General features: G+C 46.3%; 1 protein-coding gene across 1 annotated transcript in view; it reads left to right on the top strand.

The window, feature by feature from the left end:
- The window catches only part of SAMD12 (sterile alpha motif domain containing 12), an 803,045-nt gene that overhangs the window by 74,333 nt on the left and 711,697 nt on the right, over positions 1–17,015 (top strand). Inside the window, exon 2 of the mRNA XM_069731810.1 lies at positions 11,013–11,179. Coding sequence (XP_069587911.1) covers positions 11,013–11,179 — 167 coding nt within the window. The remainder of the gene's footprint in view (positions 1–11,012; positions 11,180–17,015) is intronic.

The raw sequence follows: 17,015 nt of genomic DNA, 5'->3' as shown, positions 1-17,015 counted from the left end.
TCTTTATCAGCCTTAGGGATAACCACCACTATAGCCTCTCTCATCGACAAAGGCAACTCCCCTCTTTCCAGCGAGCTATTGTACACCCCCACCAGCCTGGCCAACAGAGTTTCTTTCAAGGTCTTATAAACCTCAGCTGGAATGCCGTCCGCTCCCGGGGCCTTACCCCCCGCAACACCTGCCAAAGCCACCCCCAGTTCCTCCTCCCCAATCGGTTCCTCCAATAATTCACACTCCTCTCTACTCAACCGGGGCATATCAATTTCTTCCAAGTACCTCTCCATATCCTCGGATCCCTTCTCCACACTGGACGTATATAATTTTCCATAAAATTTCCTGAACACTTCCAGGATCTGCTCCCCCTGAGTAACCAACGTTCCCTCCTCCGTCTTAATAGAGTAAACATGTGAAGAGTCTCTTTGCGCGGATGCCACTACCGAGAGCAAGTGCCCCACTTTCTCCCCCTCCGAGTAGAAAGTTTCTCTCTGGAAGGCCCTCAACCTCTCCGCCTTTTTCAAAAATAACTGATCGACCTCCCGCTGAGCTGCCCTCATACGACTCAGATTCCCCGGTACGATGTTCCCCCAATGCCGCCTCTGCTGCTTTCAACTCCTCTAAAACGCCCTGATCCCGCTCTTTGGTCCTTGTCTTATGTCTTCAGATATCCCTAAACAAAATTCCCCTTAAATAAGCTTTCATGGTGTCCCACACTACATGGCATTCCGCGCTCCCTTCATTAATTTTGAAAAATTCCTCTATCTCTACTCCCACCTTTGCCATGTCCAAAATTTGTAGCCAGACTGGGTGAATTTTCCAACCCGCCCTCCTTAATCCAACCTGACCTGACAACTTTAGAGAGACCCGAACTGGGCTATGGTCTGATAAAATCCTGGGATTATATTCCACCCCGTTTAACAGTTCGTTCATCCTATCGTTACCCAAGGCAACATCAATTCTTGACATCGAGCCATATGTAGTCGAGTAACAGGAATAGGAATATGTATTGGGATTGCGGACCCTCCATAAATCAATCCAACCAATTTCTCTGAGATAGTTACCAAAGGGAGTGTCACTACCGTCCCTGCGCCGTGATGCGTGGTTACTCTTGTCCCAGTGGTCATTTGCTATATTGTTTACATCACCCACCACCAGAAGGGGGATCTCAACCCAACCTCTTATAGCCTCCAATATGTCCTGGATCTTCCTTCCAGAGTATGGCGGAGGTATATACAATGATACTATGCACATTAAACAGTCAAGGATTTTACACACTAACAAAACGTATTGACCATCCGTATCAATTTTAACCTCAACTTCCTCAAATGGGGTATTAGTGTGAATTAAGACTGACACTCCCCTCGCGTAACTAGAGAACGTCGAATGATACGCCTTGCGCACCCACCGTTTCTGTAATATATCAACTTTTTCCTCCACTAGGTGGGTTTCTTGCAGGCAGATCACCGAGGGCCTCTGTTTCAGAAGATACTGAAATATTGCCGCGCGCTTAGTGGCGTCCGCTAACCCCCTAACATTCCAGCTTATAATATTAACGTCCCCTCCCATTTTCTAGAGAAAAAACAATGAGTTAGAGCAGTCTCCTTCAGGTCTCCCCCGACACCCCCCCACCCCCTCCCATCCCCCTTTCCCAACTTCCCCATCTAAAACTCAATAGAATTCAACTAGTACAAACTTTCTTTCTCTGTATGAGAACTGAGAGCTCTTGATACAACCTAGAACTGAGCCCCTTGCAGTCCATCTCTCCCCCTCCCACCGCTATCAACATGAAATATTCTTTGCGCCGCCGAGCACACTATTTCAAACTTTTGGGTGCATTCTGTAAGACAAGTTCAAAAATCACCATCAGGGGGTATAAACTAATGAATGACGAAGTCTCAGCGTCAGTCTCATCGGCTCCGATCCACGCCAATTTTCTTAGTATTGGTATCTAGCCAGTGCATAGCCTCCTCCGGGTTCTGGAAAAAATGAACACGGTCCAGCGCCACCACCCTGAGCTTAGCCGGGTATAACATCGAATATTTTAGGTCCAGGTCTCGGAGCCGCCTCTTGACCTCGCCGAACCTCATTCTCAGTTTCTGCACCGATGCCGAGTAGTCCGGATAAATGGAGATCCGATTTCCGTCTATGCTCAGTCCGTCACTGATCCTGGCCTTCCTTAGTAGGGTTTCCCGGTCCCGATAGTCCAAAATTTTTGCCAGCAGAGCTCGAGGGGGGGATCCAGGCGGCAGGGGCCGGGTGGGGACTCTATGGGCCCTCTCCACGGAGAAGTGGTTGGTAAGGTCTGCTCCTCCCACCGAGTTTTTGAGCCATGCCTCAATGTATTCCGCAGGATTATTCCCCTCCACCTTCTCCGGCACCCCAATTATTCTTAGATTGTTCCTACGGGAACGATTTTCCAGGTCATCTGTTTTAAATTCCAGTTCTGCAATGCGCTGAATGTATCTCTTTTCTCTTTTCAACAGTTCATTTGTCTGATCTTCCACACTGCCCACGCGCTCCTCCACCACCTCCACTCTTTTCTCCACTTTACGCATAGCAGAATTAAGGGACTTCATTTCAACTGTTAGATCGTCTACCCTTAGGTTCAGCGCAGCCAGGGCAGATTTGCAGTGTATAACGACTGAGAAAATGTCCTGCAGTGTAGGTTCCCCCACGTTTGATTGCTGCGCACCCTCAGAGTCCTTAGCCTGCACTGGACTGGCGGTGGGTGACATGTTAGTTGTCTCTTGCATCTCCTGCCTCTTCCCTGGAGAAAGCCGCTCCTCCACCACACTGAGGGTGTCATCCCCTCCTCTCTCCTGTCTCTGCGGGACTTCCTCCTCATCTGGCCCCTCAGGGCCCAGCAGCAGGGCACCCCCCTCCTCTGTCCGAGCAAACCGCTCCAGCCGGGCGATTACCTCAAGCCTCCGGCGGTATGCGGTGCTGGCTCTGGCCGCCTCCTCCTCTGCCACGGCGCCATCTTGGATTTTCACGCCAGCCGCGGGCGCTGACTGTCTTTTGCGCGGCATTACCGCTCTTCTCCTTTCGCTGCCTCCGGCACTCTCCTCCGTGCCCAGGGGTCCTGCGGAGCAACTTCGCCCGGTTTTCGGCGCTCGGCGGCGCCTTCAAGGGTGAGGATTTAGGAGCGGTGCGGGGAGAGAGATCCGTCGCACGTCCGCTCACATCGCTCGCTAGGCCACGCCCCCCGCAATGATAGTGTTTTGTGTGACCTTTACAGGGACAACGATCACATAACGGTGGTCTACAGTGGAATAACTACGGTCCGATGAACCGTGATGCAAAATTTGAACCTTGGCCCCACCTGCATTTTAGTCAGATGTATAGGCCTTTGTAGCACTCTAGATTCTACAAAGATATATGTGTTCCCCCCATATAATGATGCCCCTACCTGGTATAGTGTTCCCCATACTGGGCCCTTTCCTGGAATAATGTCCCGCACCCTGAGCCTTATCCTTGATAACTGTCCCACAACTTTCCCCTTCCTATTATAATGTTTCCATCCTGGGTCATTCTGGGCTCATTCGTGGTTGAATGTCCCCCATCATGGGCCCCTTCTAGGTATAATATCCCCATTCTTCTTCAACACATTTTTTTCTAAACTATTCTTCTTACCTTCATCAGCTTCCAAGACTCACAGCATCCTCTCCTATATCTGGTGTAAGAGACAGCAGCTTGGCCGGCATGGAGAATGATGTCACTCCCGAGTGCCGCCCGTGACAGGCATGCCCAAGTTGGCGGTTGACCTCTGATTGGCTGGCTGTGTGCATTCCAGTGCAGGGAGCCAACGGATCTCTTCTTTGCCATCCATTTCAGCTGAATGTGTGTCCTCAGATGCTGAATTAGGCGCTGGCGTAGGTGGGACCGTCACCCACATGGGCCCAGTTGAGGTCGCACCCTGGAGGTTTATCTGGCAACCCAGCACAACCGATGGGCATAGACAGAGTGGCAGTAATCTAAATAAGTGGGTGAAATGGTTCGCCCCTTTAGCCACCTATCACCCTAGTAGCATAGTCAGAGAGAATACGGCTCTCCATAGTCTAGCATAGTCAGAGAGAATACAGCTCTCCATAGTCTAGCATAGTCAGAGAGAATACGGCTCTCCATAGTCTAGCATAGTCAGAGAGAATACGGCTCTCCATAGTCTAGCATAGTCAGAGAGAATACGGCTCTCCATAGTCTAGCATAGTCAGAGAGAATACGGCTCTCCATAGTCTAGCATAGTCAGAGAGAATACGGCTCTCCATGGGCTCCAGCAAATGCTGCATTTTCTTCATTTTTTCCCCGTCTTTTCAGTCTTAAGGTGTCAGCGCTGCAATTCTTACAGGAGACATTCTGAGAAAATATTCATGTGGGGATTGCACTGCTTACAATTAGCAGATGCTGATATTTCTGGGCGAGTATATACCTCGCGGTTAGTCTGTACTGCGCCTCCCGTCTCTGTAGGAAACCCTTGAAAAATGTTCTTTTTAGTCGGATATGAGGTCTCTGGGGCTAAAGGGCGCCGTGTTCTGCTGGGGCGGTAATTATCACACTAATTAAGGGAAGCAGCGAGAGGTTGCCGGACCTGACACAGGTACAATGAAGCCGCCATTAATCTTGTATGTTACCATTCGGAAGCTTCGCACATACAATAGTCACAGGGGTATCAGGTGAGGACAATTTTCACAATTTGGGGCAGATAGGATTGCTTCTGAAAATAATCCAGGGCCGGCAACTCTCCTGCTGCAGAAGTCACCACTGCTTCTCCATTCTCTATTTGGGAGGAGTGTCAATTCTCTCTCCCATAGTTAAGGTTCCCTCCTTTTCCACTTGTTCAGCTTTTCTTGAGTTTTCCTAAGGACTATCATTAGTCACAAGGTAAAAATCAATATAATTTGGTAAAATCCTTGACAGACTGCAATTCATATCACAACCACTGGGTGGCCACATGTAAACACATTGAGCATAGACTTCTCCCAACAGAGTATCTTGAAATCATGTTTTAGTTTTAAAGCAATGGTAAGATAGGATGTATCTACAGGTAATAAATCACCCAAAAATATCCCTGCAAAGCTGTCAGACTGAAAGATAATGATTATTTGCAATCCCATGCCATAGTCTATCCATTCCCTGATATATATTATGGCACCTATAAATATTTATACCTATTAGTTATACTATCATCAGAGTTATACCAAGACTTTATCTTTTTACTATTTTCTGGAGTAATTGCAGCTCCTTTGGGGGTGAGGGGATGAATAGGGGCACAGTTAGAACCTGCTACATCATTTGCAAGATGTATTTGTACACATTTGTCCACTCTTACTTTTCTTAATTTGTCACAACACACATTTTTTTAATTATTTTTCCAATATGGTAACAAATTGTGCAATTCCCATCAAGACCACTAGGTGGCCCCATGCAGACACATATAGCATAAACATAACAAACATTATTTATGTTTTTATTTATTTTTTTTTTAAATAAAATGCCTTCCCTTTTATTAAGATTAAGATTTTTGATAATAAAAAAATCACTATAGGAAGTCTGTATCAGAGAGATGAATGACAGGATAGCCAGAAAAATATCCCCCATCACTATTGTATCGGACATATCTCGGATTCTGAGAAGCTTCGTACGTCCTCGCCGTTATCAGCTCACATTATAATGCCGCACTGTTCTACACTTTGTGTTTTATCATCAGATTTAGTGATTACGGCGCTGATGTTTGTCGCTTCCTCTTTACACAGTAGATTTTTGCAGGCGTTGTTCTTTTATTTCTCTCTTTTTGCACATTATCTGGTGTACAGCGCGTGATTTTTGCCATTTGAAAGCCAAAGGTAGAAAATAATAGATCCATCCTTCTTGGTGTAGAAAACACATTCAGGGTCTATTACAAGGAAGCGGCATTTATTAAAATTTAGAATTAAATGATATATATTTTTAATTGCTGTTTGTACATTGGCCACTAGATGTCAGCGCAACAAACTAAACTACAGATCGGTAGAGGAGAAAAAAAAAGTTTTGATTTACAGCCTGCAGTAAAATTGGATGTCATGGCCCCATTGTGACTGGAGTTTAGTGACATATAGACGGCTCTGTTGTACTGAGTCAAGATAAAAAGCTTTCATATTGAGAACAGCAAAGTTTGTAGAGTTAAGGTGCATTTACCCTGCACGAATAATGGACAAAAAAAAAGTTGGTATTTCCTCAAGGGACAAAATAGTTGAGGGTGCGTAAACTAACCTGGGATGCGTTTTTCAAATCCTCAACATGTCGCTTTCTCTTGCGAGTACACTGAGTTTTAAGTGAGGATGTTCCCCATACAAGTGCATTATATTAAAAAAAACGCATAAAGGACTTTAAAAAATGCATGTAATCTGCACATACCTGTATCGTTAACAGTCCCAGGATGTATAAAAAACAAAGCAGCTTTATTTAATGCGCCACTGCGGCATTTTTATTACTTTACCGCTGGAGTGTACGTTCCCTGCACCTGGTAATATACTCATCAGTTGCCGTCTTCAGCTGTTCTCAGTGCCGCTCCGGTCGTCTTCTGCAGGGTGTGATCTGTGGGATCGCTGGTGTTTGCTGGTCATTTCCCAATGTAAGTCTGTGAGGGTCAGAACGCGGCCAGATCGGGGCTATCGAAGACTTGAGAGCTTGTGACCGTTAGTTCTGATCACATGATTGTGGGGTGGGACCAAAGTGGTGCTGGGAAGAGCTGAAGACGGCAGGTGGTGAGTATAATAGTGGAGGCAGGGAACTTCAGCGCTGAAATAAAAAAAAAAAATGCTGGAATGGTGCTAAAAAACAGAACATAGCATAATAAACGCACTCCAAAAAATATTGCTGATGGATGCAGACATGCTCTAGAAAATCTGCAACATGAAAAACTCAATACTCATCATTCTCATTTCAACAGCCTCACATACAGAGAAGAGGAAATACGGGAGGGCTTATCCACAGCTCCAGCATATGTACATCACTGTTGGCGGGAGCAGTTATGTCCCGTTGTGCATTCTTTTGCATTTGTTTATTTCTTCATATACTTGCTGCTATAGCGCCATCATATTCCGTAGAGCTTTACAGACATCAATGCTTGGCACAAGGACAGCTTTTATGTCACACAGTGCTTTAGAATCTGTACTGGCTGTATAATCTTTGCTCAAAATGCGTCACTCAAAGGAGCTTTTATCAGCAGGAGATTATCACTACAGGACTAGGTGTCTCGTGCCTCCTGGTCCAACCCCGCCCCCAGCACTGATTAGCAGCTTTCTGTCACTATACACAGAAAGCAGCCAATCAGTGTTGTGGGTGGTGTTATACACAGCTCAGTATTCCGAGCTCTGCTAGAGCTGCAGAAGAGAAAACTATGATTGTATCACAACTGCTGCTCCCAGTAAGTGACATCGCTGGAATCAGGATCTCTGTCCCTACATCAGATTACATAGCAGAAACCTGCTGACAGATTCCCTTGAAACAGTCCACACCATGGACTATGCACGGAGTGGAGTATTGACCTTTTTTTTTCTCAGATATTATCAGGATCTTTCCCCAAGTATTTTCCTCCAGCAAGAAGAGGAACAGAAAAGAGTCCATGCTGAACTTTCCTCCCACCTCTCATCTAACTTGTTGTTTGACAATCTACAATCTGGTTTCCGCCCCCATCACTCAACTGAGACTACCCTGACCAAAATCACTAACGACCTACTTACAGCCAAAGCTACTGGACAATACTCTGTACTCCTCCTCCTAGACCTGTCCTCTGCTTTCGACACGTTTGACCACTGCCTCCTACTACAGATCCTCTCCTCCTTTGGCATCAAAGACCTCGCCCTATCCTGGATCTCCTCGTACCTTTCCAACCGCACATTCAGTGTCTCCCACTCCCATACTACCTCCTCATCCCACCCTCTCTCTGTTGGAGTCCTCCAAGGCTCTGTTCTAGGACCCCTTCTCTTCTCAATCTATACACTTGGCTTGGGACAGCTCATGAAGTCCCATGGATTCCAGTACCACCTCTATGCTGATGACACTCAGATCTACCTCTCTGGCCCAGACATCACCGCTCTGCTGTTCAGAATCCCAGAGTGCCTATCAGCCATATCCTCCTTCTTCTCCTCTTGCTTCCTCAAACTCAATGTGGACAAATCTGAACTCATCATCTTTCCTCCATCCCACAAATCTTCCTTACCTGACCTATCTATCGCAGTCAATGACATCACGCTTTCCCCCGTACCGGAAGTCCGCTGCCTCGGAGTAACCTTCGACTCTGCCCTGTCCTTCAAACCACACATCCAAGCTCTTTCCACCTCCTGTCACCTTCAGCTCAAAAATATCTCCAGGATCCGTCCTTTCCTCAACCCCCAATCTACTAAAATGCTTGTGCACGCCCTCATCATCTCCTGCCTTGACTACTGCAACATCCTTTTCTGTGGCCTCCCTGGTAACACCCTTGCACCTCTCCAGTCCATCCTTAACTTTGCTGCCCGACTAATCCATCTCTCTCCTCGCTACTCCTCCGCTTCCCCCCTCTGCAAATCTCTTCATTGGCTCCCATTCCCTCAGCGTATCCAGTTCAAATTACGAATACTGACCTACAAAGCCATCCATAACCTGTCTCCTCCATATATCTCTGAACTAATCTCTCGATATCTTCCCTCACGTGATCTCCGGTCCTCCCAAGACCTCCTTCTCTCCTCCACACTTATTCGCTCCTCATCCAATCGCCTCCAAGACTTCTCCCGAATATCCCCCATCCTCTGGAACTCTCTGCCCCAACACGTCCGACTATCAACCACAGTCAGATCCTTCAGACGGAACCTGAAAACTCATCTCTTCAGGAAAGCCTACAGCCTGCACTGACACCGCTGCTGCCTCACCAACACCGGAGCTACCGCCTCACCAACACCGGAGCTACCGCCTCACCAACACCGGAGCTACCGCCTCACCAACACCGGAGCTACCGCCTCACCAACACCGGAGCTACTGCCTCACCCTCAACCTACTGTCTCCTTCCCCATAATCCTGTAGAATGTAAGCCCGCGAGGGCAGGGTCCTCGCCCCTCTGTACCAGTCTGTCATTATTAGCTGTAATTTGTATGTAACCCCTTCTCATGTACAGCACCATGGAATCAATGGTGCTATATAAATAAATAATAATAATAATAATTAAAAATATTTTTTGGTAATCTGGTAGTCAGTTCATTACATACGTATGCACTATATGTATGTGGTCCCAGCTGCCTTGAGATCATTAATACGTTTCCCCTGTGTAGTTTTAGGCTGATCTCTCATCTTCCTCACGATCAAGGATACCCCATGAGGTGAAATTTTGCATAGTGCCCCAGATCGATGTCGATTGACAGTCATTTTGTATTTCTTCCATTTTGTTACTATTGCACCAACAGTTGTCTCCTTCTCACCCAGCGTCTTACTTCTGACATTGTAGCCCATTCCAGCTTTGTGCAGGTCTATGATCTTGTCCCTGACATCCTTCTAGAGCTCTTTGGTCTTGCCCATGTTGTAGAGGTTAGAGTCTGACTGATTGAGTGTAGACAGGAGTCTTTTATAAAGGTGACTATGTAGACAGCTGTCTTTAATGCAGGTAACAAGTTGATTAGGAACATCTAACTGGTCTGTAGGAGCCAGAACTCTTAATGGTTGGTAGGGGATCAAATACTTATTTCTCACTGCAAAATGCAGATAAATGTATATAATTTATACAATGTGATTTTCTGGATTTTATTTTTGCTATTCTATCTCTCAATGTTAAAATTAACCTATCCTTATAAATTATAGACTGTTCATGTCTTTGTCAGTGGGCAAACTTACAAAATTAGCAAGGGATCAAATACTTATTCCCCCCTACAGTAAATATATGTAATGTATATACAGTATATATGTGTGCCTGTTATGTACAGTATGTAAGTATATTCACAAGACCCAAGTTCGTCTACAAAATCCTCCATACACGACTGATAGGGAGAAAGAAGAGAACTTTTTGGGCCTCGGAAACCTGGACTTTGGGTGGGAGAGGGACTGTACCGTACCGACCTAGAGGAGCCCTCGACTTGTAATTGGTGTTTTATAATCTAAAGGTGCCTTCACACTGAACAATTTAACAACGATATCGCTAGCGATCCCTGACGTTGCAGCGTCCTGGCTAGCGATATCGTTGTGTTTGACACACAGCAGCGATCTGGATCCCGCTGTGACATCGTTGGTCGGAGCAGAAAGTCCAGAACTTTATTTCGTCGCTGGATCTCCCGCTGACATTGCTGAATCGGCGTGTGTGATGCCGATTCAGCGATGTCTTCACTGGTAACCAGGGTAAACATTGGGTTACTAAGCGCAGGGCCGCGCTTAGTAACCCAATGTTTACCCTGGTTACCAGTGTAAATGTAAAAAAAAAAAAAACAGTACATACTTACATTCCCGGTGTCTGTCCCCTCGCCGTCAGCTTCCTGCACTGACTGTGAGCACCGGCCGGCCGTAAAGCACAGCGGTGACATCACCACTGTGCTTTACGGCCGGCCGGCGCTGAGACAGTGCAGGGAGCAGAGCGCCGGGGGACAGACACCGGAATGTAAGTATGTACTGTTTGTTTGTTTTTTACATTTACACTGGTAACCAGGGTAAACATCGGGTTACTAAGCGCGGCCCTGCGCTTAGTAACCCGATGTTTACCCTGGTTACCAGGGGACTTCGCCATCGTTGGTCGCTGGAGAGCTGTCCGTGTGACAGCTCTCCAGCGACCACACAGCGACCACACAGCGACGCTGCAGCGATCGGCATCGTTGTCTAGATCGCTGCAGCGTCGCTAAATGTGACGGTACCTTTAGGTTAACAGGTGGGGAAATCTGTAGCGGTTTTGATTAGTTTATTGGCAAACGAATATAAAATGTTCTCTGATTCGCACTTTTGTTTTTACTAAAGTTTATTTATTTTTCTTTCCTCTAAAATTGCTAAGGCGTTGCTTTCCCTAAGCAGATTTATTTCATTTCTTCCAGCTATTCATTGCAATCGGAACTCCAATAATATCGACCACCCTGCCAGTACGGACAACATCAACCTGAACCTCCGGGGGGAACACGCAGACTCGCCCTCCGCTAAGGACACTTCAAAACTTCCAGAGCCCAAAGGGACACCCAAGAAAGCGCAGACGGACGCACCCAAGGTAATAAGGAGCCGGGGCCCAAGAGTGATGTTAAAACAAATCATTTAATTAGAGGAGAGTGTTTTTTCTGTAAACACGACAGGCGCGGGTGATTAGAATGCAAAGCGGAACGAGGAGTCCTGAGGTGAAAATAATTAGAGAAGAAAAATAGAGTGCGGTAGAGAATCAGCGCTGAGAATGCCCGGAGAATGTCTAATCACTGCTCGCTGCTGCCTCACTTGGTCTTCTTCAATATTGCATGTTGCTTTATACTACTCTTATTTAGCAAAGTTTAGCATATTGAGTTCACTTTTAGGATTGCTACTTACAATCGGTGACATTTTCTAACAAGGAGAAACGTTCCCGTCTTGGAACTCTCTGCAAGGTAAAACGCTCCCCTTTAGATGTCACCCGGCCAACCTGTTCTTGCTGTGCACTGATGAGGGGCAAAAAGTCTGAAACACGTGTCTGCAAATGAAGGGTCTCCTTTGACTTCCCATCTCCTACCCCAAGTCATGCGGCCAAGACCGTTACAGGGTTAATAGTGACCTAAATGGGCTGTCCTCTGTTAGTTAATCTTAATTTTCTGACAGAGGTTGAGATTATATATATATATATATACACTGCTCAAAAAAATAAAGGGAACACTTAAACAACAGAATCTAACTCCAAGTAAATCAAACTGTCCACTTAGGAAGCAACACTGTTTGACAATCAATTTCACATGCTGTTGTGCAAATGGAATAGACAACAGATGGAAATGATTGGCAATTATCAAGACACCCTCAATAAAGGAGTGGTTCTGCAGGTGGGGACCACAGACCACATCTCAGTACCAATGCTTTCTCGCTGATGTTTTGGTCACTTTTGAATGTTGGTTGTGCTTTCACACTCGTCGTAGCATGAGACGGACTCTACAAACCACACAAGTGGCTCAGGTAGTGCAGCTCATCCAGGATGGCACATCAATGTGAGCTGTAGCAAGAATGTTTGCTGTCTCTGTTAGCGTAGTGTCCAGAGGCTGAAGGTGCTACCAGGAGACAGGCCAGTATACCAGGAGATGTGGAGGGGGCCGTAGGAGGGCAACAACCCAGCAGCATGACCACTACCTCAGCCTTTGTGCAATGAGGAACAGTAGAAGCACTGCCAGAGCCCTGCAAAATGACCTCCAGCAGGCCATAAATGTGCATGTGTCTGCACAAACGCTTAGAAACCGACTCCATGAGGATGGTCTGAGTGCTCGACATCCACAGATGGGGTTGTTCTCACAACCCAACACCGTGCAGGACGCTGGCATTTGCCACAGAACACCAGGATTGGCAAATTCGCCACTGGCGCCCTATGCTCTTCACAGATGAAAGCAGGTTCACACTGAGCACATGTGACAGACGTGACAGAGTCTGGAGACGCCGTGGAGAGCGATCTGCTGCCTGCAACATCCTTCAGCATGACTGGTTTGGCAGTGGGTCAGTAATGGTGCGGGGTGGCATTTCTTTGGAGGGCTGCACAGCCCTCCACGTGCTCGCCAGAGGTAGCCTGACTGCCAGTAGGCACCAAGATGAGATTGTTAGACCCCTTGTGAGACCATATGCTGGTGTGGTTGGCCCTGGGTTCCTCCTAATGCAGGACAATGCCAGACCTCATGTGGCTGGAGTGTGTCAGCAGTTCCTGCAAGATGAAGGCATTGAAGCTATGGACTGGCCCGCCCGTTCTCCAGACCTGAATCCCATTGAAAACATCTGGGACATCATGTCTCGCTCCATCCACCAACGTCACATTGCACCACAGACTGTCCAGGAGTTGGCGGATGCTTTAGTCCAGGTCTGGGAAGAGATCCCTCAGGAGACCATCTGCCTCCTCATCAGGAGCATGCCCAGGCATTGTAGCGAGATCATACAGGCACATGGAGGCCACACACACTACAGAGCATCATTTCCTTGTCTTGAGGCATTTCCACTGAAGTTGGATCAGCCTGCAATTTAATATTCCACTTTGATTTTGAGCATCATTCCAACTCCAAACCTCCGTGGGATATTAGTTGTGATTTACATTGATCATTTTTAGGTTTTACTGTTCTCAACGCATTCCACTATATAATGAATAAAGAATTACAACTGGAATATTTCATTCAGTGATATCTGGGATGTGGGATTTTAGTGTTCCCTTTATTTTTTTGAGCAGTATATATATATATATATATATATATATATATATATATATATATATATATATACACACACAATGTTCTATACGCACTGTCTCCTGGCCCATTCGCGAGTCTCAGCCCTCGCTCCTGGTGTCTGGCATTGGCTGATGTCACGTCGAGAGTTCTGCATTCCGTCTACTCTGCCAGAGCCAACGAGCTCAGTGATTGGCTGCTACATGGCACATGTAATGTCAGCACCACAGCCATTGCCAAACACCAGAAGAAGCACTGAAGACTCGCTGGTGGACCCAATGAGGGTGAGTACAGCTTTGTTTGTTGTTTTATACCACTATGCACCCTAACTAATTGAAAGGGGACAACTTCTTTATATATTGCTAGTAGGTGGCAGTAGAGTGCCTTTTCTCTTCCTCTCTGAAGAGCCTACTTGCATATTAGCACATACCAAGAGTAACAAAAATTGGGTAGATTTAATGTTATGGGAGGTACAATGGGCAGACGTCATTGGCTGCAGTGTTCGTGTGCTGTCTGAGCCATAAGAAAGTCTCCTCGCTCCCTCCTCTGGCTCAGACAGTACGTAGCCACTTCAGCAGTTGCCAATGCCCGATACTATGAGAAGTCAAGAAGACCAGCGGAGGACAAAAGGTGATGGTGTCCAGTAGGATGTTTTATATTTCCAGACCTCCTTTCTTAGATATTAATAAGTAGTGGATAAACCTCTGTGTCATTTATGTGGAAATCTGCATTGGTAAGGTGACATTGCTGCAGGGGTCCTAATAATGCCGGCACAGACATAGAGTGTTTGATATGAATGGTGCTGGGTGGTCTCCATCCCGGCAGCTACGGACGTTCTGATAATAAGTGGATGGTCAATGATATTTGCTCATGATGATTCTGAACCTGATAAAAGCTGGTTTAATGTCTACACATTGTTTCATTTTCTGCATAAAAACATAAAATTACCTTAAAGGGAATCTGTCAGCTGCTATATGACATGTAATCTGAGCGCAGCATGATCCGGGGGCAGAGAGCCTGATTCCAGGAATGTGTCACTTACTTGCTGCAGTTTTGATAGAATCCCTGTTTTTTATGCTGTAGATGTAGCAAAGCTAGGAATGCTGAGCTGTGTATAACCCCGCCCACACCACTGATTGGCAGTTTCCTGCACATACTGTTAGGAAGCTGCCAATCAGTGGTGGGGGCGGGGTTGCACAGATTAGCCTGACTGATCTGCACATGAGACCTAGTCCAGTAGTGATAATCTCCTGCTGATAAAACAGTGATTGTATGAAAAGTACAGCATACAGCCTAAAAAGAGACAACCCTTGAATCAGGATCCCAGATTTCTTTTAAAAGAAGGCATCTTCACTCACCTCCAGTAGTCTGAAATTCCCTTTTCCTACCTGCAGAACCTTTCATAATGATCAATGTCACATGATCTGAGTCTAACCGGAAGCCGTTGCTCATGCGGGCATATAGCATGGACAAGTGCTATCCGATCAGATAGCACTTGGTCCAATGTTATACTATGAGGCAGTGCAGATCTGCGATTATTTTCTCATGCCAATTCAGCATTATGCTCGGATCATGCACACCCATGCATGTCTGTGCGTGTGAGTGAAGCATCAGTCTGCACTCGGATGTCATCAGAGTGCAGTCCAAAATCCGCGGACACAGAGAATTGGGAAATCTTATGTAAAGAGTTATGTTATGGTTGTGGAATACGTCCTCTGTAGTTATCGCGTTCCTTATGCCCTGCAGGTGTGTAGCTATAGGGGAGCAGTAACAAGAGCACCAAGCTGCACATGAGACGACACTGCCTCTTGTCCACAGGCTGGGTTTGGCAATGCAATTTATTACTACTGCAATACCAGATTCAACCCATTAAACGGAGTGGCGCTGTTTCTATCCTTTGTCTCATGTTGCTGTGCTCTTAGGATGGATCCGCAATGCCAAATACAACCCATTGACAAGAGTGGCATGGGGCCCTGTATGGAGAGTAATTAACTGGATGGGGTCATTATTCCAGGAAGGAGCCAGGATGGGAGAGATCATTACAATCCGGGTCCTGGGCAGCAATACCAGACACAGCCCATAGTCAGGGGTGGCGCTGTTTCTCACATATGACTGTGTATGGGTAACCCCAGCATTATAGTAATGGTATATACTATGTTTTATACCTCCGAGTACTCCCATAGGAGGATGCTGCGCTAATCAGCAGAGCGCCGAGACCTCCGGACCCCCTGCCACTGTTATGCCAGCTCATTTAATTGGTACACCTGTTGTTTATTTCTTCCAAGCTAGAAAATGGCCTGATTTTCTATTTTTGGCGCCACGCTGAGACTTCTGCCGTCCACCTGCATCAGGATTGATTGATTGAAACCTGCCGGCGTTCCAGCTCGGCACAATGCATTTCTCATATTCAGCTGCTGCAGAACCCACATTGTTTCCCGAAGTTTCCCCCCCGCTCGTCTTTTGTCTGTATGGAAATAGCATTTAGCTCGTTCGCTGCCAATGTGAAGCAGATAGAATGTCGATGTAAAGGGGACGGCGGAACAATGGAGCATTGTCTGGCTCGTTTTTTGTTTTTTTTCCTTGGGATTCGCCGACTGATTGTTTGGGATGAGGGACAGACGTATTGAACATGGAAATACATTAGTGGATCCTCGGTGCAGCCAAAACCTTATTGAACCTCACTTACGGTAGAACACAATGCGAGGAGAACTGGTAATTGTAGCGTCTTCCCTCCTCGCTAATGCCGCGGCCTCATTTACAGTAATCATCGACTGGTGCCGGGAAGTGAGAGACCGCCGCCGCCGCCATTAAAGTTTTAAATAAGAGGTTTGGTTTTAATTCTAATTATTCATAAAAGTAACAAATTGTGACTCGAAGAAACTTTATTGCATACTCCAATCTTTTTCCTATTCCCGCGTTGGCCTTTAGTTTAATTGCTCGAGATGCGGTAATGTGGAGAGTATTGATAATTCTGCGCGGGGTGAAAAAAGCTGTAAACCTTTTTATTACCCGGCATGCCCTACCTGTTCAAAAGAAGCTGTCACACGTGTGCGTACGTGAGAACTAACACTCTTTTTGCGCATTATATGACTTGTTTCCTGCATTTTCCACCACTGCAGTCATCTCTGAGCTGGTGGGTTGAGACTCGCTGCTATGATGTCTACCATATACAAAGGCACAAAGGAATCATGTTTCCACTGTTACTATGTAGCACATGTTGAGAAGCAGCATCATCATGACGGAGATTATAAGGCAGTACTGTGCAGTGTAGCTGTGAATCCTGATCTGGGGTAAAATAAACCCCTATTGTTATTTTCAAGTATCTCTATCTCTCTGTTGCTCCCATCGTCATAGGATTGCTGTAATTCCATCCCTCAGTCAACTGCCTCTCCTCTTGTATTCCTCAAGACAGATGTTAGCAGTTTTTCAGAGTGAATAATATGTTAAAGGGACACTGTCACCTGAATTTGGAGGGAACAATTTTTAGCCATAGGGGCGGGGTTTTCGGGTGTTTGATTCACCCTTTCCTTACCCGCTGGCTGCAATATTGGATTGAAGTTCATTTTCTGTCCTCCATAGTACATGCCTGTGCAGGCAATCTAAGCGTGTACTATGGAGGACAGAAAATGAACTTCAATCCAATATTGCAGCCAGCATGCAGCCAGCGGGTAAGGAAAG

The sequence above is a fragment of the Ranitomeya imitator genome, chromosome 6 (genome assembly GCF_032444005.1).
Source record: "Ranitomeya imitator isolate aRanImi1 chromosome 6, aRanImi1.pri, whole genome shotgun sequence".
Taxonomy (NCBI): Eukaryota; Metazoa; Chordata; class Amphibia; order Anura; family Dendrobatidae; genus Ranitomeya; species Ranitomeya imitator.
This window is presented reverse-complemented; position numbering and strand designations above follow the sequence as displayed.